The sequence below is a fragment of the Simochromis diagramma genome, unplaced genomic scaffold (genome assembly GCF_900408965.1).
Source record: "Simochromis diagramma unplaced genomic scaffold, fSimDia1.1 OVJJ01000545.1, whole genome shotgun sequence".
NCBI lineage: Eukaryota > Metazoa > Chordata > Actinopteri > Cichliformes > Cichlidae > Simochromis > Simochromis diagramma.
The window spans coordinates 307765-335268 of record NW_024387371.1 but is presented as its reverse complement, the minus strand read 5'-3'; the positions used below and the strand labels follow the sequence as shown (position 1 = coordinate 335268).

At 45.6% G+C, this 27504-nt stretch overlaps 1 protein-coding gene across 8 annotated transcripts in view; it reads right to left on the bottom strand.

The window, feature by feature from the left end:
- Positions 1-7617: 7617 nt before the first annotated feature.
- The window catches only part of LOC120718983 (deoxynucleoside triphosphate triphosphohydrolase SAMHD1-like), a 159471-nt gene continuing 139584 nt past the window's right edge, over positions 7618-27504 (bottom strand). For 4 of the 8 annotated variants that reach the window (XM_040007790.1, XM_040007782.1, XM_040007783.1 and 1 more), the window contains 15 exons: positions 16468-16559; positions 16249-16382; positions 15917-16029; positions 15338-15364; positions 15187-15258; positions 14948-15043; positions 13792-13821; positions 13641-13712; positions 13387-13491; positions 12563-12616; positions 9031-9063; positions 8888-8953; positions 8631-8735; positions 8370-8519; positions 7618-8191 (listed from right to left, as the gene is read on the bottom strand). In XM_040007790.1, the coding sequence (XP_039863724.1) occupies positions 8153-8191; positions 8370-8519; positions 8631-8735; positions 8888-8953; positions 9031-9063; positions 12563-12616; positions 13387-13491; positions 13641-13712; positions 13792-13821; positions 14948-15043; positions 15187-15258; positions 15338-15364; positions 15917-16029; positions 16249-16382; positions 16468-16559 (1188 nt within the window). In that variant the 3' untranslated portion in view covers positions 7618-8152. The remainder of the gene's footprint in view (positions 8192-8369; positions 8520-8630; positions 8736-8887; positions 8954-9030; positions 9064-12562; positions 12617-13386; positions 13492-13640; positions 13713-13791; positions 13822-14947; positions 15044-15186; positions 15259-15337; positions 15365-15916; positions 16030-16248; positions 16383-16467; positions 16560-27504) is intronic. The other 4 variants (XM_040007780.1, XM_040007781.1, XM_040007785.1 and 1 more) reach the window with 2 other exon arrangements.

The following is a 27504-nucleotide window of genomic DNA, read 5'->3' as shown; positions in this document are numbered from 1 at the left end:
CAGGTGCCACCATCCCGCGAGTCTGGAGGTGGCGGTGACGTTGGCGGAGGACCACCTTGCCGCTAGAGCGGGGGAGCCCCGGGACAGCGGCCGGAGGCCGAACAGACAAGCCCCGGTGCCGGCACCGAGGCGCCGGATGCCTGTGCCAGGGCAGGCAGAGCGGACGCTGGCGTTGAGCCCTACTAATCCTTTTGCTGCGTTTGTGCCTTCCCAGGGACCGGACCTAAGCAGCGCTGCCCCTGAGCCACGGAGAGCAGCACAGACGCTGGGGCAGGAGTGCTGGAAGTGCGGACAGCCGGGACACCTGAGGAGGGACTGTCCTCTGATGGAGGTGGGGCAGGTGTTCCGCGTTGCCGGTGCTCCAGCGCCCTCTCCCAGTCCGGGAGGGACATACAGCATTCCGGTAAGGACTCGAGGGGGTATACGCCATGCTTTGGTGGACACGGGCTGCACGCAGACCCTCGTGCACCAAAGCTTGGTTCGCCCTGGGGCATTGCTGGAGGCAGAATGGGTGGAGGTGAGGTGTGTGCATGGTGATGTTCACAGGTATCCCATAGTGCCGCTGTTATTGAAGTATAAGGATAAAACGCATAGAATAACGGTTGCGGTTAGCCCGCGCCTGTCGCATCCCCTAATTCTGGGCACGAATTGGCCGGGGTTTTGTCATCTGTTGGGACAGTACGCGGGGGTGCGGTCACGACCGCTAGTAGCATGTAGTGTCTGCGCGGCGCTCAGTGGTGACGCGGGGTCGTCCGACACTGACTCTGGGGAGGGGGAGACGGCGGGGGAGACGGCGGGTCCTTCACAGGTAGTACCGCCGGCTCCGGAAGTTCCCACTGGAGCAGTCTCGTGACGATACCCTACGCTCAGCCTTTGACCAAGTGATTGAGATTGATGGTCACGTGGTGCGCCCTGAAGCCGTGCGGACCTACCCACGCTTCATTTTGTCGAAAGATAGGTTATACCGAGTGAGTCGTGACGCTCGCACGGAGGTGATGCACACCCAGCTGATTTTCCAGGCGGCTCATTATAACCCCATGGCAGGGCATATGGGATACGAAAAAACTCTGGAGCGAATAACGGCCCGATTTTATTGGCCGGGCATCCGAGCGGATGTGCGCCGCTGGTGCGCGTCCTGCCCGGACTGCCAACTTGTTAATCTGCCGGCCATACCTTTGCCTTTGCGTCCGCTTCCACTCATAGAGGTCCCGTTCGAGCGCATTGGCATGGATCTCATCGGGCCGTTTCACCGGAGTGCACGCGGCTACCGCTTTGTGTTAGTCCTGGTGGATTATGCAACGCGGTACCCGGAAGCAGTCCCGCTGCGCACCATCTCTGCAAAGAGTGTGGCGCAGGCACTGTTTCAGGTCATCTCCCGAGTCGGAATCCCGAAAGAGATACTGACTGACCAGGGAACGTCGTTTATGTCTCATACACTGCGGGAACTGTACGAATTACTGGGCATTAAATCTATTCAGACCAGCGTCTACCACCCTCAGACGGACGGGCTGGTGGAGCGGCTGAATAAGACCTTAAAGTCCATGATTCGTAAGTTCATTAATGAGGATGAACGCAATTGGGATCACTGGCTAGACCCTCTGTTATTCGCAGTGCGGGAGGTGCCCCAGGCCTCTACGGGATTTTCTCCCTTTGAACTTCTGTTCGGCAGGAGGCCACGTGGGGTGCTCGACCTGATTAAAGAAAGCTGGGAGGACGGTCCGAGCCCCGCCAAGAATGAGATTCAGTACGTGTTAGACCTGAGAGCAAAACTCCACACTTTGGGGAGGTTGTCACGGGAGAATTTGCTCCAGGCTCAGCAGCGTCAGCAACACCTGTATGACAGAGGGGCTAGACTTAGGCAATTTTCACCGGGAGACAAAGTGCTTGTATTACTCCCTTCTTCCAGCTCGAAGTTGCTCGCCAAGTGGCAAGGACCCTTTGTGGTCACACGGCGAGTCGGGGACGTTGACTATGAGGTCGCTTGGTTGGACAGGGGAGGGGCCACGCAGATTTATCACCTCAATCTCCTTAAAGTGTGGAGAGAGGTTGAAACCGCTTCTCTGGCAAACCTGGTTAAGGAGAGAGATGAGTTGGGGCCGGAGGTGCCAAATTCCATCATCCCCGCCTCCCTCCCTTGTGATGACCATCTCACACAGGCCCAGAGAGCGGACGTTGTCGCGTTACAACAGCGTTTTGCGGACGTGTTCTTCCCCCTGCCCGGCCAGACGTCTCTCATTGAGCATCATTTTGTAATGCAGCCTGGCGTGACGGTGCGTTCACGGCCCTACAGGCTCCCTGAGCATAAACGGCAGATCGTTCAGAGAGAGTTGGCGGAAATGCTGAAAATGGGAGTAATAGAAGAGTCGCACAGCGCCTGGTGTAGCCCCATCGTTCTCGTAGTGAAGAAGGATGGGTCGATCCGGTTCTGTGTCGACTATCGCAGGGTGAACGAAGTATCACGCTTTGATGCCTATCCCATGCCCCGGGTCGACGAGCTCCTGGACCGGCTGGGCACGGCCCGCTTTTTCACGACGCTGGATTTAACCAAGGGCTATTGGCAGATTCCCTTGTCTGCCGAGTCCAGGGAGAAAACGGCCTTCTCCACTCCGTACGGGTTGTACCAATTCGTTACGCTTCCGTTCGGCTTGTTCGGGGCCCCTGCCACCTTCCAGCGCCTCATGGACCGGGTGCTGCGCCCGCACGTTGCGTATGCTGCTGCCTACTTGGATGACGTGATCATCCACAGCGACACCTGGGCGGAGCACGTGCAGCGGGTGGCCGCGGTCCTGGAGTCCCTGGGGCAGGCGGGGCTCACGGCCAACCCGAAGAAGTGTGCGGTTGGACGGAGGGAGGTGCGGTATCTGGGGTACCACTTGGGGGGCGGGCAGGTGCGTCCACAGGTGGAAAAGACGGCAGCGATCGCATCCTGCCCGCGCCCCAAGACTAAAAAGGAGGTGAGACGGTTTCTGGGGCTGGCGGGTTACTATCGCCGGTTCGTGCCAGGGTTTGCGCAGCTGACCAGCCCCTTAACCGATCTTACCTGGAAGGGTGCTCCAGATCTGGTCCAGTGGACGGGGCCATGCCAGACGGCGTTTGTGCAGGTGAAAAAGGCTCTCTGTGGGGAGCCGCTGCTTCACACTCCTGACTTTTCCCTCCCTTTTGTTCTGCAGACTGACGCCTCAACAGAGGGCTGGGGGCCGTTTTGTCCCAGCAGGTGAGGGGGGCCGACCGTCCCGTTCTTTACATCAGCCGGAAGCTGGCGGAGCGCGAAAGGCGGTACAGCACCGTGGAGAAGGAGTGCTTGGCTATCCGGTGGGCGGTCGACTCCCTTCGCTATTACCTCCTGGGGCGCTCATTCACCCTCTGCTCGGACCACGCCCCGCTGCAGTGGCTCCACCGCATGAAGGATGCCAACGCCCGGATCACCCGGTGGTATCTGGCTTTGCAGCCTTTTAAGTTCAAGGTGGTCCATAGGCCGGGGGCGCAGATGGCGGTGGCCGATTTCCTCTCTCGCTCGCGGGGGGGGGGGGGTTCCCGGCCTCAGTCGGGCGGTGGGGGTGTGTGGCGGAGGTGTGGTCCGGGGCGCGGCTGCAGGGGAGGAGTGGTGCAGTGAGCTCAACGGGGCGGTGCTGGTAAGAACAGCTGATGGCGATTTTGGACTGATGGTGGTTTTACTTCCCTTTATATAGTGAGGCGGAGAGGAGTGGAGGAGCGCTAAGGGAAAAGAGACACACATCAGCTGGGATCGAGAGCTGTCAGTCTGTGCGTCATATTGTCTGCTGTGTTAATATCAATGTGGTCCTTGGCAATACGGATCTGCGTGTGTGTGTGCTTGGGCCTGGTATACTCCACATAGACCATCGGGAAAAACGGGATTTTGAAATAAAGACTGACTTTGAAAAAAGGTCATTTTGGAATAAAAACGGCTGGAAATAAATAAAATGCCTCAGGAATAATCTCTGTTATTGTGAAAAATAATGACCATGAAATAATATTTCACAATAATAAGTAAATTTATATAGCAGAATGCAATATATTTCACAATAATGAGCATTTTTTTCAAAATGTGTTCCATTATTTCACAATATCATTCTCACATTACCTATCTGTGTCTTATTTATTCACATAGTTATTTATTTCATCATGACCTATTTATTTATTTAATTTTGAACACTTTGGAGTTCCATAAGGTCTAGGTGAGAGTTCAGACATATTTTTTTGTGACTGCAAAATTGTGACTGCATGAGTGACAGTTTGTTGCAGAACTGCTGCTGATGTTCCAGGCGATAAGCGGGCGTCCGGCAGCGACAGGAAGCACCTGCCGCGGAGACGGAGACAATGTTCTTTTTTAACTGTGTCACAAAATGTCAACAGAACATTTGTGGTTTTGAAACTTATGCATGTATTGTATCTGCTTGACGCATGAGGGGCGTCATAAAATTAAACCCTGATGGTATAAAACAACTGCTTGTGTATTGATAGGGAGAGATCGATGCTGTCTGCGTACAGTGTTCATCTCCCACACGTGTGTTCATTAAAATCATTGTTTCACTCCACCCGGCCGGATCAGTGTTGTTATTTTGGAATTCCTCCTGTATCCCTCCTTAATATTTGAACCCTAACAGCGGCTAAGATGAACAGGCAGTGGCTCAATACATGAGTGGGGAACAGAAAGGGATTGGCAAGAACACCAGAGGCGCAAAACACCAGCTACTGGTAGACTGAGCAGTCAGCCGAGACTGCAAGACTAGGCTGACCAACCTATTTAATGCCTGGATTGATTACAAGAAGGCCTATGACTCAATGCCCCACACCTGGATCCTGGAATGCCTGAACCCCCTCAGCGAGATTATTGATAAGACTGGCTACGGATACCGACTACGGAATGAAGCAGTTGTGAGCCATCTCCTGTACATGGATGACATCAAGCTGTATGCCAAGAGTGAATGAGATATCAATTCACTGATCCACACCACCAGAATATACAGCAATGACATTGGAATGTCGTTCGGACTGGATAAGTTTAGTTGGATGATAACGAAGACAGGGAAGGTACTGTCAGATCTGAGGGGATCGAACTACCAGAAGGTAACACTGCAGACATAGAGGACAGCTACCTGGGGGTCCCACAGGTGAATGGGAACCATGACGAGGCCGCTAGGAATGCTGCAACCACCAAGTACCTGCAGAGGGTCAGGCAAGAGGAGTCACATGAACGGTAAGAACAAGATGCGGGCTATCAACACCTACGCCCTGCCCATGATCAGGTACCCAGCTGGGATAATAAGTTGGCCAAAGGAGTAGATAGAAGCCACTGACATCAAGACCAGGAAACTCCCGACCATGCATGGAGGGTTTCACCCCAAATCCAGCACCCCGAGGCTTTATGCTAAGCGGAAGGAAGGAGGCCGGGGACTAGTGAGTGTCACCACCACAGTCCAAGATGAGGGTAGCGAAGATACATGAAAAATGAGGAAGATGGCCCCAACCAACCACGTGCTCAGTGAATACCTCAGGCAGCAGAAACCCAAGAAAGAGGAGGATCATTGTAAGATAGGCCCCTGCACGGTATGTGGAGGAGGTGGCTGATATCCAGAAATCCTACCAGTGGCTGGACAAAGCTGGACTGAAAGACAGCACAGGCACAAGCTCTGAGTACAAGATCCATAGAAGCTGGGGTCTATCACACCAGGCAAGACGCCAGGTGCAGGCTGTGTACAGATGCCCCTGAGACAATCCAGCACATAACAGCGTGGTGCAAGATGCTAGCTGGAACATACATGGAACGCCATAAACAAGCGGCCGGCATTGTATACAGAAACATGTGCAGAGTATGGCCTGCAAGTCCCGAGGTCAAAATGGGACACACCCACAAGGGTGGTGTAGAATGACCAAGCAAAGATCCTGTGAGACTTCCAGATACAGACAGGCAAAATGGTGATGGCTAACCAACCAGACATAGTGGTGGTAGACAAACAGAAGAAGACGGCCGTAGTGATTGATGTAGCGTTTCCGAATGACAGCAAAATCAGGAAGATGGAACACAAGACATTTGAGAAATACCAAGGGCTCAGAGGAGAGCTGGAGAAGATGTGGAGGGTGAAGGTAACAGTGGTCCCAGTGGTAATCGAAGCACTTAGGTTCAGTGACTCCCAAGCTAGGCGAGTGGGTCCAGCAGATCCCAGGAACAACATAAGAGATCTCTGTCCAGAAAAGCGCAGCCCTGGGAACAGCTAAGATACTGCGCAGGACCCTCAAGCTCCCAGGCCTATGGTAGAAGACCCAAGCTTGAAGGATAAGACCACCTGCATGGGCGAGAGAGAGGAATTTTTCGTTTTAAATTACCCTCTCGCCCCTGCAGGCTGTCTATCCTGGGACTTGAGGGGTCCTGCACAGATCCTGCTGTTCCTAGGACTGCCCTATTCTGGACAGAGATCTTGGATGTTTTTCCTGGGATCCTGGAATCCCCTGCCTGCTAGCATGTTGCATCCTGGCATTATATGCTGGATTGTCTCAGGGGACATCTTTAATCGTCGCGACTTACCCCGGCAAGAATGCACTTATTTCGGCCTAGAGGAGGAGCATTTGCCGCCTGGAGACCATTTTCTGGTCCTGAAAAAAAAAAAAAAGGCGATCGAAATGACTGTTGGTGCCAATCTTTAGTCCATCTAAAGGCCTAATTATAATAACAATTGAATATTACCTCAAATGTTTTTTTTGGAAAATATTCAAGTTTTATGTTTTTTGGGGCAAAAAAAGCAGTGCGCTCATGTGACGAAACCGGGCTATAAAGGGTTAAAATCCGCGAAATGTAATTAAAACTTGACATGAATATTTCAAGGAGAAGTAGGTCTAAAAGATTGGCTAATTTAAAGTGGAATAAAATATTAATATATAAATTTTTTATAGCACTTTTTTGGGCGTGGTCGATTGGGACCGATAGTGTGTGCATTTTATGAAATGCGCTCCTGCAAAAAAAATAAAAGGCGATCGAAATGACTGTTGGTGCCAATCTTTGGTCCATCCAAAGGCCTAATTAAAAGTACAATAAAATATAACTTTCAAATGTATTTTATGGAAAATATTTAATTTTTTCATTTTTTTCGCCAAAAACGGCCGTGCGCTCATGTGACAAAACCGGAATATAGAGGGTTAAAATCCGCGAAATATAATTAAAACTTTATATGAATATTTCAAGGAGAAGTAGGTCTAAAATATTGGCTAATTTAAAGTGGAAAAAAATATTAATGTATAATCTTTTTATAGCACTTTTTATGGCGTGGTCGATTTTTGGCTCTAGGTCTTCATAAGGGGTACGTTTTTTAGGTACTACCAAGGGTTAAGCTCTACTCAGCTTTATCATTCCTCCAGTTTCTTGGTTGGCTTTGTGTTAGTATGGATTCTTTACAGATGGTGTCAGGTTCATTTTATTAGACAAGATGAACGAGCTTAAAATGTAAGTTTTCATAATTTATTCTTAAGCAGTTAAAGTTTCAAGTTAGTTTCACACGGTGCCATTGTGCATGGCACATTCTGGTTACCTTTTTCAGGCAGAACCGGAGGGAGGGACATTGTGCCAAATGTCGTGTTGTAAGAACTTCACGGAGACACAAAACATAAGAGAAAAAGAGCTTTATTTTGAATTTACCAGAAATCAGCAGTAAACATATTGGAACAGGAAAACAGCTGAAATATTTGAACTTCTGCAGATTTTCATTTAGCAATGACATGAAAAATTATGAATTTTCACACAATGAGCAAGTCACAACAGTACCCAAAATTGCATGTATCGAAACTAGGCGTTCTATTTAGTTTGATTCTAGTGAAAACATGCAATATGTAGTTGGAACATTATGTGAAATAATTAATATTAGATTATCAAAAGCTTATTTCATATTGATACATGTTGAAGGAAGTAGTTAGTATCACTTATTATCAATCAAAAAAATCTATTAAAGTCATTCAGTATGTAATATTTTGATAACATTTCATATCTAGACTAAATCATATAGCTAACATTTAAATTAAAAAAATGGAAAATACCCAAACCACATAACTTTTCTGATTCAAATTCAAATATTAAAATCCTTACAGTCACACAAAAACTTGATATCTGAATCTTTCACATGTTCAGATCGACTGGTACTGGAGTTTAGCTGTCATTGTCACCATCCTCTTCTGCATTCTGTGTCTATAAATAAAGGTTATTATTAATAACAAGACATCAGAGTTAAGAAGTTTAATCTGAACTCAGGGATCTGACAAGATAGACAGTTTTAACTGCAGCTTTCCTGCTTACACTGTGATCATTAGGCTTATTTTGTAGTAATACCAATCAATGCAATTAAATAGAATTAAGTAAGTAGTACCTCAAAGCCATAGTCCTTGCACTGGGTTTTAAAGAATTTTTTGATCTCTTTTTCTTTATTTTTTCTCTCTTTTTCTTGCAGTCCTTCATGGTTCTTCCAGTAAACCCTAAGTATCTCGTCAGAAAAGTGCTCTGGGAGAAGCTTGGACACCTGACATCAAGGACAGCAACATAAAACTGACATATAACACAGCCAATGTTGTCTTATGGAGATGCATAAAAAAAGAACAGAGCTCATAGAAATTAAGGGTATAGTTCTCACCTTTGATTTGGATATTGGGATTGCTTTGTCAGGCTTATCCTTGCGATAGAAAAATGCTTTACTGATGGGGTCATTGTCTTCCATCCCATAGTCCAAAGTGACATTCTAAAATGAAACGTTACAAAGAATCCTGTGTTTATATTCACATGTAAATAACAGTATGTAAACAGTGGAAGTTTAAAACATCTATTAAATAAAATGAACACAAAAAAAATATCTGGATTTTAAGAAAAGTTTGATGAATTAATAAAACTCACAATAACTTCAAACTTGTCTTCACGAAAGCGTTTACTCAGTTTGTCTTTCAAATCTTTCTTCATCTCCTAAAGGATGGTGATAAAAATGTGTGTTATTAATATTATTTTGTTAATCTTGTTTTCTGATCTGTTCTCGTTCTTACCTCCAATTTTTTCTTTTTGTATTCTTTCTCAAGCTGAGAAAATGGAAAAATGGGAGGGAGAAGAAAAGTATTTATTCAAAGCACAATTGCTTGAAACCAAATGTTTAAAGAAAATCTCGTTTTCTTAATTTCTCAGTTTCAAACAGGATTTTTGTCACCCACAAAATTCAAGCTGTTTCAAAACTTCATCACAATAAATATTAATTTGCAGCTTGGTGTTTTAGTACATATATGGAAACTGACTCTTGTCTGAGAATAAGAACCGCTGTGTCAGCCTCTGATGACGATTTAGGTTATGTCTACATGTACATGGCTTCTTTGATAAACACAGCCTTTTATGTGCCTTTTGACTTTTTGCCAAAATGTAAACTGTTCTGTAAACTTCTTTCTCTTTTCCTTCCAGTAAACTCTAAGTATCTCCTCAAAACACCACTGTGGGGCAAACTTGCCATCAGGGACAGCAGCATAAAAATGACATATTACACAGCCCAGGGGCGTCACTAGGTTTTAAGGACGGGGGGGGGGCTTAGCCCCCAAGAGATGCACACGATATGAATGAACGTAGTGAATGAGCACAAAATTTCACAAACAGAAAACAAGACTGAGAAATTGTTTTCCTACTTTTTTGGACAGATTAAACATCCTAGGCCACCAATAGATCTATTGTTTTATTTCAGTCTGTTTTATAATACAGTACAACAAGAAAACAGAAGAAATGTATTTGCTGCATCAATAACAAGAAAAAAACTGAAAATAAAAAAGTATATCAATTTTATGGCTGCAATCACCAGTTACTTGGTGGGTGGAAGCATCAAAGAATGACGTCTGTTTTTAAGAGTGGGAAATCGGTCAATCACTCTGTTGTGACTCAGATGTTGAAGCATGTCTTTTTCAATAGACATGACTGCAAGACTGAAGTCTTTTCTGACTCATTGTTTGACGCAGCCAGGAGTGCTGCCGACGCAGTGCACTAAAGGACCTTTCGCACGAGCAGCTGCTGACAGGCTCTGTTAGGGCAACTTGGATGGTTGCCTTCAGAGAGGGAAACATGTCTGAATCAAGGAGGTTGTACACAGACAACATATTTTTGGGTGGACATCCAGCCTCTGTTTTCCGGGTAAGAAAGTTTCTGGCCACCAGAACCTCCTCTTTTTTCAGGTCAAGTCTGTAGTGCTTTGCAAGTTCATTCAAGTGTGGTTCACTCAAGAAGTTCTCAGATTTAGGACTGCATGCCTGGATGCCTTTTAGCAGCCCTGCATCTACACTGCAAAATCTTTGATCAAGCTCGCCAACCATCCGATCCACGCAAGGGAAAAGTAACTCTCTTTTCAATGTGTCTGAGTTGTTCAATTCAGTGTGTGAACCCACAGTTGCCTCCAGGACAAAATCCTCCATTTTCCTCTGCTTGTGCCTTGTCTTGGCACCTGGTTCAGGGATACTGTGGGTGTTACACAGGGCCTTGGTTTTCTCATACAGCTCTGTAGCAAATGCATCTGAGTGTTTGCCCTTAAGTGTGTCTCACACACAGCTTGTTTGCAGATAAAAGCTTCTGCCAGGTCTAAAGTCTCTTTCTGCAGGAATTTGTGGAGTCCTTCGGTTACAGACAGAATCGACTGAAACATCAGTAGTGCATAGACTGCTGAGAACTTGTATCGCTTTGCTCTGAGACCAACAGCTATGGGGGATCCAATTGCAGATAGGCACTCCAAAATGGCAGGCAATGTCTCAAGAACTGCACTGATTGATCGCAACTGACATGCCCAGCGAGTGTTTGAAAGTTGCACAAGCTCAGTTTTTGTCAATCCAAGCTTTGCCTGAGTCTCCATGAACTTATGATGATTGACTAGGGAGGTGCTGAAGAAAGAATACACACACTCCAACAAGCTGAAAAGCTCCACAGCCTCTGGGACAGCCTTGCAAGTATTGCACAAAACCAGGTTGAGTTGATGAGCATAACAATTCACATAGATAGCCTCAGGATGGAGCCTTCTAAAATGTGCTTGTACACCTCCAGTGGAGCCACTCATAACGGCTGCACCATCATATGTTTGTGCTACACATTTAAGCTCTGCAAGACTATAGTTTTGGATCTGCTGCTGAATCTCATTTGCAATGGACTGGGCATCAAATGATTTTATCACTGCTAGTGCAAGGAAACGCTCCTTCACTGCCCCCTCTGACACGTACCTGACACAAACAGCTATCTGCTCTGCCTTTTCATCCCTCGCCTCATCTGCCATGATGGCATAGACTTTAGACTTTGTCATTTCAGATACAATGACACTAGTAACTTCCTGGGCACAAGTCAATCATGTCATTCTGGGATGTTGGCGAGATATACTCTGCATTTGATGGGGGATTATGTTTTTGAAGAAAAGGATCGAACTCCTTCAAAAGCTCCATGCACGCAAGAAAATTCCCTCTGTTTGGGCTGTCTTCACCTTCATCATGGCCACAAAAAGGGAGTCCCTGTCTCCCTAACATAGAGGTGACTGCAACAATTCGTCTGAGATACTCTCTTCTTTCAACTATCTCACTCACATTTGCAGTTGCTATCATCTGTGCAACGTTTCCCTGTTTGCTAGTTCCCTGGTAGCTTTTCCATGTAACAACACTGTCCTTATGTGTTTGAGCCATCTCATGCTTGCCAAAGATGACTAAAGCTTTCTTCCAGTTCTTGCAACCGCTACTGACCAAACTATCATGTTGCAGAAAGCTGCATTCTGGTTGACTGAGTATTCTAACCAGTTGTGCTTTTCAAACCAGCGGTGGTTAAATGCTCGCTTCTGTGTACCAAAAGTATCATGTGGATAGCTCTTCAGCTTCACCTGTCTGGGCCCTGTGTCTTTGTCATCTAAATCAAACCCTGCAGTAGAATGAGTTGCTGCAGCTGCTTCATCATTTTCCCTCTCTTGACCTGTTTGCTCTCCTCTCTCTGTAATAACTAGATCTTCCTCTGCTTCTCGATCCATTTGCTGCAGCTCCTCTGTCTCTCCTTGCTCTCTCTGACTTGAACTTGCCTGTTGACCTTTTTCTCCCTCAGCCTCTCCTTCTGCCTCACCCTTCAAGATACATTAAAACATACTGAATTGTAATGTAAATTGCTAATATCACGATTTCTGCTCATGGGCCACAGTAATTTGTTGCTCCCAAATATTTTGAAGTTACAAACATTACATTTGAGCACGCATGTGACTAAAATGGTTGCAATTTAAAGCCCTGAAAAATATTACTAAATTACTTGAATTGAAGTAATATTAAAATAGAACCCTCAAAAATATGTGAGTCAGGCTAATTTGACTTATTTATATCTATATAGATCTATCTATCTATCTATCTATATATATATATATCTTTGCTCTCTCTACTTTCTAACCTTGACTCTCCTAAATGAAAGCTCAAGTTAAACAGGTGTTATATGTTGTACCGTGACTGAAATGTTTCATATTTCATATCCATATTGAGTTCCATAACATTCTAATCAGACTATATGCATCACAAATGACTCCATCCTGTGAAATCTTTGACTCACCTCTCCAGCAGAGGTCTCTCCCCTCTCCCTCTTTGTGATCCTCTGCCCTGACTCCTACAGGTTAATGGGGATGGAGGAGTGATTATTATTATTTCCACTGATGATAACCATACCTGAATGAGCTCAGCTCGATTTTTCAGAGCTAAAACGAGTGACAGAAATTAACATTATGCTAACAATTTAACTTAGTGCGTTAGCCAGGTTTTTATTTATCAAAATGGGGAGCACCTGGTTCATTATTTACATGGGACTCTCTGCTGTTAGCTGGAGCTAACTAATTGTTACTACCAGCTAGTGATGAAGACTTACTTTCTTGAAAAACTTGCGTATATCCATGATTTCTTGCTGTTTGGCATGTACCCTAGTGTGTCCGCAGGTGTATACGAGCGGAGTGTAAAGTAGCAGTGAAAACGAGGACTGGATTTTCAGTAATGTGGATGTCCCCTGTGAACAACTGGAACGGATTGGATAACAAAGCACTGACGCTACCTTAACAGTGTAAAGTGAAAGGAACCAACCGAGTTATGATCATATTTATGTGAATAGCGACAGGTTTATATTATTATTTCTTTAAACCCATATTCCTGCATCTTTATATTGAATTTGTCTGCAAGTTCTGTAAAAAAAAAAAAAAAAATCGAATAAATAAAAAACAACAAAAAACTAAACACCAAATTATTTAGGGGGGCTTAAGAATATTTTAGGGAGGCTTAAGCACCCCTAAAATAGGCCTAACGACGCCACTGACAGAGCCAATGTTGTCTTATGGAGCTGCATTAAAAAAAGAACACGCGGCACATGGAAATCAAAACTGTAGTTCTCACTTCTGATTTGGTGATTGGGATTTTTTTGTTAGGGTTATCCTTGCGATAGAAAAATGCTTGACTGACGGGGTCATTGTCTTCCTTCTCAGAGTCCAAAGGAACAACCTAAAATGAAATGTTACAGAGAGGCCTGTGTTTATATTCACATTGTAAATAATGGCCCAGTGGAGTTGAAAACATTTTTTTAAAATATAATGAACAACAAACAAAACAAAAATATTTTAAGAAAAGTTTGATGAATTATTAAAACTCACAATAATCACAAACTCGTCTTCCCCGCCCTCAGGAATGTCTTTAACCAGTTTTTTTAAACTTTCCCTCATCTCCTGAAGGATGGAGGAGACAACATGTGTGTTAATATTATTGTTTTGTTAATCTTGTTTTATGAGCTGTTCTCATTCTTACCAATTTTTCCTGTTTATGTTTTTTCTTGACCTGGGAAAGGGGCAAAGCAGGACAGTGAAGAAAAGGATTTAGTCAGTGCAGAAAACACAATAACTCGAAACCAAATGTTTAAAGAAAATCTGTTTTTCTTAATTTCTCTGTTTCAAACAGGATTTTTGTTACCCACCAAATTCAAACTGTTCCAAAACGTTATTTACGATATATAGTACTGTACAAACATTTTAGGCAGGTGTAAAAAAAATGGTGTAAACAAAGAATCCTTTGAGAAATATAAATGATTGTTTATCGGCCCCAAATTATTTCTGCAGCAGGACAACAACCCCAAACATACAGCCAAAGTCATTAACATTATCTTCAGAATAAAGAAGGACAAGAAGTATTGGAAGTGATGGTATGGCTCACACAGAGCCCTGATCTCAACATCATCGAGTTTGTCTGGGATTACATGAAGAATGTGATGATGAATGTGTACTGGATGTGAAGAGTGTACTGTGTGATAAGGTAGTGTCAGAACAGCACACACCACTTGTCCTGTCATGAATCTATAATAAGGCTGATTTTGTATTGGTTTTTTCCCCTTGCAGCAGCTTGGCTATGATTAACTTACTAGTTTTCCTTTCAACAACACACTCGTCCAGCTTCAAGTAAAGAGAATTATATTCTAAGTTTTGTTGATGAATCATGAAAGACTACTACTGCATGAGACAAGCCTGGACATGTCTGAGAATAAGAACCGCTGTGTCAGCCTCTGATGACAATTTAGGTTATGTCTACATGTACATGGCTTCAGAATCAGAATCAGAATCAGAATACTTTATTAATCCCGAAGGAAATTAGGGTTACAGCAGGCAGCACGCTAATGGCGCATGCGCACTTACTTCTTTGATAAACACAACCTTTTATGTGCCTTTTGACTTTTTGCCAAAATGTAAACTGTTCTGTAAACTTCTCTCTCTTTTCCTTCCAGTAAACCCTAAGTATCTCCTCAAAAAAGCACTGTGGGAGAAACCTGGACACCTGCCATCAGGGACAGCAGCATAAAAATGACATATTACACAGCCAATGTTGTCTTATGGAGCTGCATTAAAAAAGAACACATGACACATGGACACATGTGTCATGTGTGACACATGGAAATCAAGGCTGTAATTCTCACTTCTGGTTCGGCGATTGGGATTGCTTTGTTAGGGTTATCCTTGCGATAGAAAAACGCTTTACTGATGTCTTCCTTCTCAGAGTCCAAAGGAACAACCTAAAATGAAATGTCACAGAGAGGTTTGTATTCACATTGTAAATAGCGGCCCTGTGGAGCTTGGAAACATCTTTTAAATAAAATTAACAAAAATAAATAAAATCAAAATTTTAAGAAAAGTTTGACTAATTATTAAAACTCACAATAACTTCAAACTCGCCTTCCCCGCCCTCAAGAATGCCTTTAACCATTTTGTTTAAACTTTCCCTCATCTCCTGAAGGATGGAGGAGACAACACGTGTGTTATTATTATTGTTTTGTTAATCTTGTTTTATGAGCTGTTCTCATTCTTACCCCTGACATTTTCGGTTCCTCTTTTTTCTAGAATTGAGAAAGGGGAAAAGTGGGAGGGTGAAGAAAATTATTTATTCAGTGCAGAAAACACACAGCAAGCATGATCACATGATGCCAACCTATAATTTGCATATATATTTAATTTTATCCAACAGCAGCTTAGTTTTCTTTTCAACAACACACTTTCCCAGCTTCCACTAAGGAAAATGATATTGTAAGTTTGGTTGCTGATGAATGATCAAAGACTAAATATGGATTGAAATAGTGTTTTTAAGCAACATTGACTACAACAAGCCTAGGCATGTGTGAGAGTAAGAGCTGCTGTGTCAGCCTCTGATGACGGTTTATGTCCACGTGTACACAACTTTTTTTGTAAACACAGCCTTTCCTGTGTCTTTTGGCCTTTTCTCCAAATGTAAATGTACTTTGTATCACCAAAATCTGATCTTTTGAAAAATTTTCCCAGGGTGGGGATTTGTTAAAGCTCAGGTTTCTCTTTTTCCCTCCATCCATGCATCCCATTCAGGGTGAATACTTGACTTGTAATACAGGCACATACATAAAAACATAGCTGCATACCCTGGCTTGACCCACACAGCGGTACAGATCCCGAGTCATGACCCTGTGTAGAATCTCCCTTGCCTCCTTCAGAGAATCTGAAGAAGAGTTGAGTATTCTTTCAATGACCTGATCTACAGAGTAAACACAGAAATAAATTGGAAGTTAAGACAGTTCAAACAATACAGTTCAGCTTCACAAATTGATCAGAAGTGTCTTACAAAGTTATTTACACAAATTTGTATCACAAAAAAACAACAACTGTATTATTATGACAGACATTAGTAAATATACTGGGAGAGAGACAGAGAAATAATTTAGAATTTATATACAACATAGATTGAAGTCACTACCTGTCAGCTTCATGTATGCCTCCATTTTATCTTTGGCTTTGGAGAGAGGAACCTTCTTTGAAGTTCCATTTCCATTTGAAATTTCAATTTGGATGTATGGATCCTTATCTGCTAGTAGGAGGGCATCTTTGATCCTGGATATAGAGACACAACATATGACTTTAGGGGCACACTGCAGACAAATTAAATAATATTAAAAATGGAACTGTAGGTACTCACATCATTTCTACAGCCATTTTTATCTTGTGCTTGCAGGCTCTTCTGTGGATAGAGAGCCTTGTGTGGAATATGTCATAAAGATTTTCTATTTCCTGTTGACAACATGGTTTAGTTCTTGCTAGTCAGGTAAAAGAATTTCTGCTTAAAGATGATTTTAAAAAAGCAGGGATCAACACCTTGTCTCTAGAGCAAATGTGCTTACTCCCGTTCACATCACACACCCTGGCAAACATGATGAAGCGCTGATGGTCAAAGTTGTTCTGGATGCCCAGGTGGTGGCAGTCCCTGAGATAGGAGTGAGAAAATATGTGAAAACACACACACACACACACACACACACACACACACACACACACACACACACACACACACACACACAGAAAACAATTATGATAAACTCTTCAATGCACCCTTGAGTGTGTGGCACATAGTAAAAAGTGAATGCAGAACAAAGTGCACATAGTTTTGGACATTGCACCGAACTGAATATTTCTTTTTAAAGCAAGCTTCACCTGGCAAAGTAGTCAAACTTGTCAACATCAATGCCGGTTTCCTTGTTTGACACAATTTCATAGAGAAAGGATTTTTCCTTCTCTCGACCTGGATACTGCTGTGGAGATAAAGCCATTAGAGAAACATTAGATACTGACTTCTTCAGCAAAGATGATACTGAATTCACACAACTGACTAGTACCTTGTGCTGAGCTGTTTTTTTCTGAGTGTCATCAATCATTCCTTTAATGAACACCAGGTCGTTTTCCTTTTTGTCTTTTATTTCCAGCCCATACTGCTCCATCACTGGCTTCAGGCCATTTTCCTCCAGTAAGTAATCAAACATCTTTATGGAGGCTTCCTCATGCTGCAAGAATACGCAGACATGCATTTTAGTAGTGACAGGTTGAAAGTGAAAAAACAAACAAACAAAAAAACCCCAAGCAGATTAAAATTATTTTAATGCATATTTCAAAAATAACAGTCACAATATGCTTTACAAAGCCAGGTTACAACAATATACAATGTATAACAACTGAATTAAAAGTAATACAACATGAAAGGTAAGAAAGAGTTAAAAAGCAGTAGTGTCATGAAGCGCTCTGTGGCAGGCAGGAGTTGGACCCAAAATGCAGGACTCAGACACAAAGGATGAACTTAAAACCACAGCTTTAATTGCTGGCACGGGAAAACGAGTATACAATGCAAACTAAACTGGGAAATAACAAACTAAGACACAGGGAGCTCCACACAGCATGAGGGACGACGCAACACTGACTCAGAGAAACACAGGGTTTAAATACACTGGGAAGTACCGAGGGGGATGAGAAACAGAAAGAGGGCACAGCTGGGAGAAATCAGAACTGACGAGACAAGGAAGCAAAGTAGGATACACTGACATGAGACACAGACCTTCAAAGTAAAACAGGAAGTAGCACAGACGCAGACTTGACTAGGGGAGACAGAGCAACTAAGAAACACAGAGACAAACCATTAAGCAGAGGACTCTAAGAACCAAAATACACAGAGGGAAATACTAAGCATGGAACACAAGAAACTAGACTCGAGGGAGTAACAAAAGACCAACCATGAGAACATAATACACAATACAGAGTGACAGAAAACACAAGAAACTCACTGGATTCATATATTTCCAAATTCCTTTGGAAAGATAAACCCCCGCGTATCAGCTTAAAAACGCTACAAAGAACCAAGGATAGAGGAGGATTAGATCTGCCTAATTTTCACCAATACTTCTTAGCCAACAGGCTTCAGTTCATAAGATAAGATAAGATAAGATAACCTTTATTAGTCCCACACGTGGGAAATTTGTTTTGTCACAGCAGGAAGTGGACAGTGCAAAAGTTATGAGGCAAAAATTAGGATACAATAAGAATAAATACAGTACACAACTGTACAGGATAGAATAAATAAAATACTATATACAGTAGAATAAAATAAAATAAATATACAATAAGATAAAAATAGAATACAAATACAAATGCTATATACAACTGAGTAAAAATACAACGATGACAGAAAGGATTATTGCACTTAGTATTATTGCATATGTATGGATGTGTGTGTTTGTTCAGTTAAAGTTTTTATTATGGAGTCTGACAGCAGTGGGGAGGAAAGACCTGCGAAATCTCTCCGTCCCACACCGTGGGTGCCGCAGTCTCCCACTGAAGGAGCTGCTCAGTGCTGTCACAGTCTGCTGCATGGGGTGGGAGACGTTGTCCAACAGGGATGACAGCTTAGCCGCCGTTCTCCTGTCACTCACCACCTCCACTGGGTCCAGAGGGCATCCTAGAACAGAGCTGGCCCTTCGGATCACCCTGTTCAGTCTCTTCCTGTCCCCAGCAGAGATGCTGCCGCCCCAGCAGACCACACCATAAAAGATAGCAGAAGCCACAACAGAGTCATAGAAGGTCTTCAGGAGTGGGCCCTCCACTCCAAACGACCTGAGTCTCCGCAGCAGGTACAGCCTGCTCTGCCCTTTCCTGTAGAGGGCGTCTGAGTTATGAGTCCAGTCCAGTCTGTTGTTCAGATGAACACCAAGGTACCTGTAGCTGTCCACAGCCTCAATGTCCATACCCTGGATGTTCAGTGGTTGCAGTGGAGAATGCTTGTGCCTGCGGAAGTCTACCACCAGCTCCTTGGTTTTACTGGCGTTGATCTGGAGGTAGTTCAGCTGGCACCAGTCCACAAAGTCTTGGGTCAGTCCTCTGTACTCCCTGTCGTCCCCATCAGTGATGAGGCCGACTATTGCAGAGTCATCAGAGAACTTCTGCAGGAAGCACTGGGTGGAATTGTGGGAGAAGTCTGCAGTGTAGATGGTGAAGAGGAACGGAGCCAGAACCGTTCCCTGTGGGGCCCCCGTACTGGAGACGACCCTGTCCGACACACAGCCCTGAGTCCTCACATACTGTGGTCGGTCGGTGAGGTAGTCCAAAATCCAGGCAGTGAGGTGATGGTCCACTCCAGAGTTCACCAGCTTGTCCTTTAGAACCGAGGGAAGAATGGTGTTGAAGGCACTGGAGAAATCAAAGAACATGATTCTCACAGTGCTTCCAGCGGTCTCCAGGTGAGCGAGGGAACGATGTAGGAGGTGAATGACGGCATCATCCGCTCCAATGCCAGGCTGGTAGGCAAACTGAAGTGGGTCCAGTGATGAGCTTGTTAGGCGCCGAAGCTGAGCCAGGACCAACCGCTCCAGGGTCTTCATCAGGTGGGATGTCAGAGCCACCGGCCTGTAGCTGTTGAGGTCTTTGGGGTGTGAAGTCTTTGGCACTGGTACAACACAGGAGGTTTTCCAGAGCTGTGGGACTCTTCCCAACCTCAGGCTCAGGTTGAAGAGGTGCTCCATCACCCCACACAGTTGGTCCGCGCAGGACCTGACAACCCTCGAGCTGATGCCATCTGGACCCGCTGCCTTCTTGCCATTAATCCTCCTCAGTTCCCTCCTAACCTGGGTGGTTGAGAGAGACAGGCTGGAGCCTTGTGTTGAGTGTGTATTGGATGCTGTTGTTGGGGGTGGGGGGGAGTGAGCAGGGTGAATAGAGGAGGTGTGAAGTGTCTGAGGTGGAACAGCAGCAGTGGGGGTGGGTGAGTCTGCAGCCGATGTTGCAGACTGCCTCATGGCTGAATCAAATCTGTTGAAGAAATGATTCAGTTCATTTGCCCACCTCACATCCCTCCCAGGCAGAGAGTTCTGCTGTTTGTGGCCCGAGATGGTTCTGAGGCCTCTCCAGACTTCACCAACGTTGTTTTGTTGAAGCTGGTTCTCCATCTTCTGCCTGTAACTGTCCTTCCCATTCCTTACCATTCCCCTCAGCTCTCTCTGCACCCTTTTCAACTCCTCTTTGTCTCTGGATTTGAAGGCCCTCCTCTTCTGCTTGAGGACAGCTTTAATTTCTGGGGTAATCCAAGGTTTGTTGTTGGAGAAACACCGTACAGTCCTGGTAGGTACGGTGTTATCCACACAGAAGTTTATATAGTCAGTAATGCATGTAGTAAGGCTGTCGATGTCCTCTCCGTGGTCATCACAAATCACCTCCCACACAGTCGACTCAAAACAATCCTTAAGAGCCTCCTCGCTCTCCTCCGACCATCTCTGTACTGTGCGGGTGGCTGGTGGCTCCCTGCGCACTAAGGGCTCATACACAGGGACCAGGTGCACCAGGTTGTGATCAGATCTGCCCAGGGGAGGGAGAGGTGATGAACTGTATGCCTCTTCTGCATTGGCATACAGTAAGTCCAGTGTTTTATTGACTCTGGTTGGGCAGGTCACATACTGGGTGAAGGTGGGCAGTGTGGAGTCCAAAGAGGCATGATTGAAGTCCCCTGATATTATGAGAAGGGCTCTCGGTGATTGTGTTTGCAGTCTGCTGACCAAGGAGTGGAGAGAGTCACAGGCTGCATCCGCGTTGGCCGAGGGGGGGACATACGCTGTTATCGCGATAACATGCGAGAACTCCCGGGGCAGGTAGTACGGACGCATGCTCACGGCTAACAGCTCAATGTCTCTGCTGCAGAGTTGCTCTTTTACAGTGATGTGCCCAGGGTTACACCATCTGTCGTTCACAAAAACTGCCAGTCCCCCTCCTTTCCTCTTACCGCTGTCTCTGGTCCTGTCATCTCAGAATGGTTAAAACATACCTTCTTAGATGAGCCCTGGCTAGATGTTGAACAGGCACTATGCAAGGATCTAGAGATTTCAGACCTACCATTTATTAGCTCAAACATCAAAAGACATGAATGCTTTAAAAGTATCAACATCAGCTTTTCTCTGACAGCATGGTGGGAGTTTCTAAAAATAACGGAGTCTTCATTAATCCCATGCAAACGTACACCTATCTGGAATAACCCTGACATATTACAAAACAATAATATGATTAATTTCCCAGAATGGAGTTGTAAAGGAATTAAATACTTAGAACATATATTAGAGGGAACAGAATTTATTCCATTTGACAGACTAGTTGCACAATATGGGATCAACAAGAAAAGATTTTTAGAATATCAACAAATTAAATCCATAGTAAAAAAGAAATTTAACCTCGGTCAAGTTGAATTACAAACACCACCAAGTGCGGCACATTTCCTTACTCTTAAATCCCCCAAATTATTATCTAAAATATACAGAACACTTTCTAAATTAGATGAATCAATATCCCTTCCTATTGCAAAGTGGGAAGCAGATTTATCAGTCAGCTTAGACCAAAACTTCTGGTCTCAGGTATGCTTAGAAACCTTAGAAACCCAGTCTGCAATTAATACAATACAAAATACTACATAGAGTGCACTATACAGGTCATCGGATGTTCAAGATGGGCTTTACATCTTCCAACAACTGTTCACACTGTCAAGGCAATACACCAGACAATTACATTCACGCTCTTTGGTTCTGTCCACCAGTGCAGAAGTTTTGGCGCGAGATACTGTATGTGAAGACTTGTCAAAGTGTCTGAAATGTAACATTCCAACTTCCCCCTTAGTGTGTTTGTTGGGCAGCTTAGATAATGTCACTTCAGAAAAGAATATAGCCCATATGGTTTTCACTGCCCTATGCATAGCCAAGAAAACTGTCCTCATGAACTGGAAAAATAAAAACAATCTTAATTCTAACCAATATAGAAATTATCTATTAGATCACATTAGTCTTGATACAGCCTCTGCCACCACATCAGATCAATTGCTCTGGGCTCCTTTGATCAGCTCCATCACCTAGTGGGGGTGGGGGGGGTCATAGTTTGGTCCCGCCTTCACTGTTGTGATTGGTGTGGGGGTAGGGACAGGCTTAGGGCGTCGGGGGGTTCCCCGGAGGCATCTTCCTTGGGGGGCTCAACCCGGGGTAGCGGTCATGTCCGGTTAGGGGCTCTTTTGGCTCTCGGGTGACTGTTTCCTCGTGGCTGCGTGCAGCGGGGCTAGGGGAGGGTCTATGCTGACGGACGTGGGTTGCTGACCTGGTAGCCTGGCTGCCCCTGGGTGGGTCCGGGATGGGCGTGAGGTTCTGGGGGCGCTCCGTCTCTGGGCTGGGGCCCTGGCCGGGCCTCGGGGCCTTGGGTCCTGGTTGGTGTGTTGCCGGGGTTGTGGGCGGGTGGGTGCATGGGGGCCCATCCCTGGCGCAGGGTGCCGCCGGTGCGTCGAGCCACCTGGGGGGCTCTTCAACTGGTGGGGGAGATTGTCACACCTTGCAGGAGCTTTCCTCTCCTCAGGAACTCTCTGCAGGAGGGGGAGATACAGGAGAGGTGGAGGAAGATCTCAGCCTGGGCGTCTATTGTCTCATGTAGTCTGGAAGATGAGTGGATGGTGGGGTGGGTGCAGTTTTCTCTGTGGTGGGGTTGGGTGGACTGTCCCGGGCTCTGTGGGGCCGGGGGGCGCTGCTGCACTGGGCCCCGGTCTGGATGGGCCTGGGCCCCCTTTCCCTGGCGGGTCGCGGAGTATGGGAGTGCCTACTGGGGTCAGCGGGGGAGCTGGCCCCAGGGAGGGGTCACCTGCCCCTCCCTTCCTTCCCTCCCCATCTCCAGCTGCCTCCCTCTTCCCGCCCCACCACAACCACCCACACATGCAGGGCCTTGGAGTACGGGTATGCCACCAGGGTGCAGAGGAGGCTACCCCCCCCCCCCCCCCCCCCCCCCCCGTCCCCTTCTGGCTGCCTCTGCCTCAATTTTATCCCACAACTTAGACATTCACATTACTCACACTCTCATTACACATACATATAGGATCTTGGGGGTGGGCACGATACACGGACTCCAAATTACCATCAGGGTGTACACCTCACCCCTGGCGTCGTTGCCCACCTCTCAATTTTAAATACACGTAGACATTGAGGGCTAGCAGGAGGGACTATGCGCTTACCTGCTGCTCTCTGGCAGGTAGCTCCATGCCCTCCTGGGTTTTAATTGCACCTTAGAACACACATGCATCAACACTACAATGAGCGGGTGGAGGGAGGTTTGGAGTCTTCTCTCACCCCCATTCTCTGCGGCCTGCTGGAGCGGGGGGGCTAGGAGGAGTTGGCCGTCCGACTGCGGTCTGGAGTGTGGGGCCTCCCTGCTGCTACGGAGTCGGGGCGGTCTGCCTCTCCCCACCGCAGGGAAAAGGGTAACACCACCTGGGTCTGGGTGCAGTTCCCCCCTCCAGGGGCGGGGGCACCTAGACCCGGTTCGTAGAGTACGCTTGGGGAGTGTGATCGTGTGTACAGCGTAGGGCTGGGCGATATATCGAGTTTTTTAAAAATATCGATATATTTTCATACGAGATATAAGATGTGACAATATCGTTTATATCGATATAGTCTATGTTACGTTATAATTATATTTGTGGAGCCGCAGGTTTGCCTCTCTTTCGTCCACTTTTGTCTCTACGCAACGTTACTCGGCCTCGCCTCTCCTTCACTGAACACAACTCCCCCTCCCCCATAGCTTCACCTGCAGACAATGACAAGATGAAAGAGGAAAATCTCCGTTAGCGAGTTACTGCGGATCGCCCCGTGCGTGGGGCTGGACGGTATCAACGTGTTAGCGAGCTAACCGCGCTAACGAGCTAACGGCCTAAAATCCTTTCATTTTCTCAAAAATCGACAGTGCGCCTTATGTATGAATTCTGGTTGTGCTTACTGACCGCAAACCGATTTTATGTGGTACACAGCGCTCAGCAATCTGTCAAAAATGTTTTAATATGATTTTGCTAAGCTACGGAAATGCACCGCTTGATGGATTGTCGGAGGATTACGGCTACCGAGGAGGAGCCTCGCAGAGTGATACGTACTGTGTGTGTGTGTATAATGACCACAAATGGCACCTGTTCAGAGACGTGGTGCAGCTGTCTCTTTGTTATTACGCTCAGTGTCTATTAGTTTACATTTTGACTGCACAATTGTGAGCTTTTTGTTATGCACAAAAACAACATTGTTTTCTTTTATTTATGGACCATGATTATTTAATAGATGCTGATAATTTATTTTTGAGTAATTTCTTCATGTACATCTACGCTGTATGTAAATAAAAGTGCCCGTGTGACATCTGGGACACAGTGTGACTAGAACTCTCTTTTTGTTCTTAACTTAAAACTTAAAACTTAAAAAAAAAAAAAACGAGATATATATCTTATATCGCCATCCAGCTAAAAGATATCGAGATATGAATTTTGGGTCATATCGCCCAGCCCTAGTACAGCGTCTCTTTATGTCTGTCTCCACGTTGGTTGAGTGTGGAGTAAGTGCATATGAGAGCATGAGGGTGGGAATGGATGTTTGTATCTGTGTGTGCCTGTATGTCTGTGTCTATATGTCAGGTTGGGTATCAGACGCCACCTCTCTGGGGACATCTCAGGCCCTCCAAGGTTTGGAGGCCTATCTCCACCCACCACCACTTCCCCTGCCAGTGGCGGACTCCCTCAGGTGTCGGTGCGTTGGTGGTTCTTTGTGTCTGGGGGTGGGCGTCCGGGTACACACCGGCTCACTCCTTGGCGGCCGCTTATCGGGGCCTGGAGCCTGGGGCTCGCTCGGGGCACTTCGGAGGTGGGGTGCCCCCGGCCTCTCGGCCTGGGGCTCGGTCACTCAGGCACAGCTGGCTGCCGGCGGAGCTCACGGGCGCGTCACTGCAACTCCCCCTGGCTTCTGCTCGGTGGCTGCTGAGTGAGCCCTCATCTGGGACTCTCCTCAGCTCTTACTGGGACAGTGGCGCGGCTGCCCTTCTGTTGGTCTTCCTTGGTCTCTTGTGTTCTGGGGGCCTCTGAATGTCTGGAGTTTTGATCTCCTCCATACCTGCTTCATACCCTGGAGGACGGGGCTGTGGCTCCCCACACTCCCTAGCAGATCGTTACATGGAGAAACCTTTGGAATGCAAGCATGCTGATCCACACAGGTATGCACACAGGTGTACACACGGGTATTCACAGACGTGGACTACAGCTTTCTTGGCTGCTGCCTCAAAGCACATTGTGCGCTGTCTATCTTGCGTGCTGCACAATATCGTTTATTATTTAGTATCTACTGATATCTACTGCTAGCTAGTTTATTGTGATGGTGCTGTTTTTTTTATTATGTTGCTCTTTGTTGTTTGCTTTCTCTTCTGTTTTTTTTCTCCATACAGGTGACCCAGGTGTTTTGTTTGTTTTGTTTTTCTTTCTTTCTTCCCCCCCTTCTCACCGTCTCTTCTCCCCTTTGGTTTTCTTTCTCTCCCTCTCTTTCTTTCATTCTTTCTCCCTGTCCTATCCCCCAGTCATTTGTAGCAACTGAAAATAAAATAAATTAATAATTATAATAAAGGTCAATCAAATGGACCAATATGGCAAGGCCATGATGATCCACTTGGTAAAATAAATCCGCTTGGCATCTTACTTGCCCTTAAGACAACAATTCTGATGGCTAAAGATCCAAACGGGACACAAAAAAAAAAAAAAAAGCAAGTCAAAGCAATAATTTTGTCCTTTTCAAAGTCTTGAAGGCAAGCTATAACTTTCTTTTTGTAGCTGCTTGTGGGGTTTCGCTTTAAGGCTTCGTAGGTATTGTTGTCACTGAGGAGTTCACCAGGGAAGACACAAAGGACAACTGTTTGCCTTTCCTGGACTGCGCTGTGCACATTGAAGAGAACGGCAAACTCAACATCGAAGTTTACCGGAAGCCCACACACACAGACCAGTACCTCCTCTTTGACTCCCATCACCCTTTGGAACACAAACTTGGAGTAATTAGGACCCTACACCACTGGGCAGAACATGTTCCCTCTAAGCCTGAAGGAAAAAAGAAGGAACACACACATGTAAAGGAAGCACTCAAAACGTGCGGCTATCCTAAATGGGCGTTCTTAAAGTCAGCAAAGAGGCACAGAAAAGAAGACCAGACACCAGCGAGGGAGGATAAGAAGGACACACGCAACAACATTGTCATCCCCTATGTAGCCGGTGTATCAGAGAAACTCAGGAGAGTTTTCTCCAAGCATGACATCCCGGTGCATTTCAGACCCAGCAACACGCTCAGACAAAAATTGGTTCACCCGAAAGACAAAACGCCAAAACACAGACTTAACAATGTGGTGTATGCTGTACAGTGCAGCAAGGAATGCCCAGACCTCTACATTGGAGAGACCAAACAGCCACTTCACAAGCGCATGGCACAACACAGAAGAGCCACCTCCACAGGACAAGACTCAGCAGTCCATCTGCATCTTAAGGATAAAGGACACTCTTTCGAGGATGCCAATGTTCACATTTTGGACAGAGAGGACAGATGATTTGAAAGAGGAGTGAAAGAAGCCATCTATGTCCACTGTGAGCGACCATCTTTGAACAGAAGCAGGGGTTTACGATACCAACTCTCTGCCATCTATAATCCAGTTTTGAGATCCCTTCCCAGACGCCTTAACGCCCACTCACATCCTGGGCCATCTGACCTCAGGAATTCGCATGATAAGGTGGGGCCAGGTTTCACAATGAACACACCCGAAACTCTGGCTGATTGGGACCCACACCCAGTTTCACACCTTGGCTCAGGCGATTAGAGGATCATCAGGGGTCCTTTTGTCCCTCTGTGGGGGGGGAAACTCCCACTAGGTTTATATCTGGGACTCTCCACCATTTGACCTTAGAACTGAAGAAGCTTCTCGGATGAGAGGTGAAACGTCTTCAAGTAACTTAAAGAAGTCCAGACGCTTTTCTTTGCAAGCTCCTTTGAAAAGGAAATGTTATGTAGCTGACTCAACCTTGAAGATGCACATTTTCTGATCATCTTTACTTCTCTGGCCTGCTCCTGTTTCTGAATGTAGAATCATTAATTGATAGTGACAATTTGAAGAAATTTTTAAACTAAAATTCTACTAATAATTTAACTGTAATTGAACACTGGCTCCAATTTTTATTAAAAACTGACAGCTGCATTTATTGATTTGATGAAAACTACAAAGACAATGGACACTATAAAATGTAAATGTCGCCTTATAATCGGAAGGTTGCCGGTTTGAGCCCCGGCTTGGACAGTCTCGGTCGTTGTGTCCTTGGGCAAGACACTTCACCCGTTGCCTACTGGTGGTGGTCAGG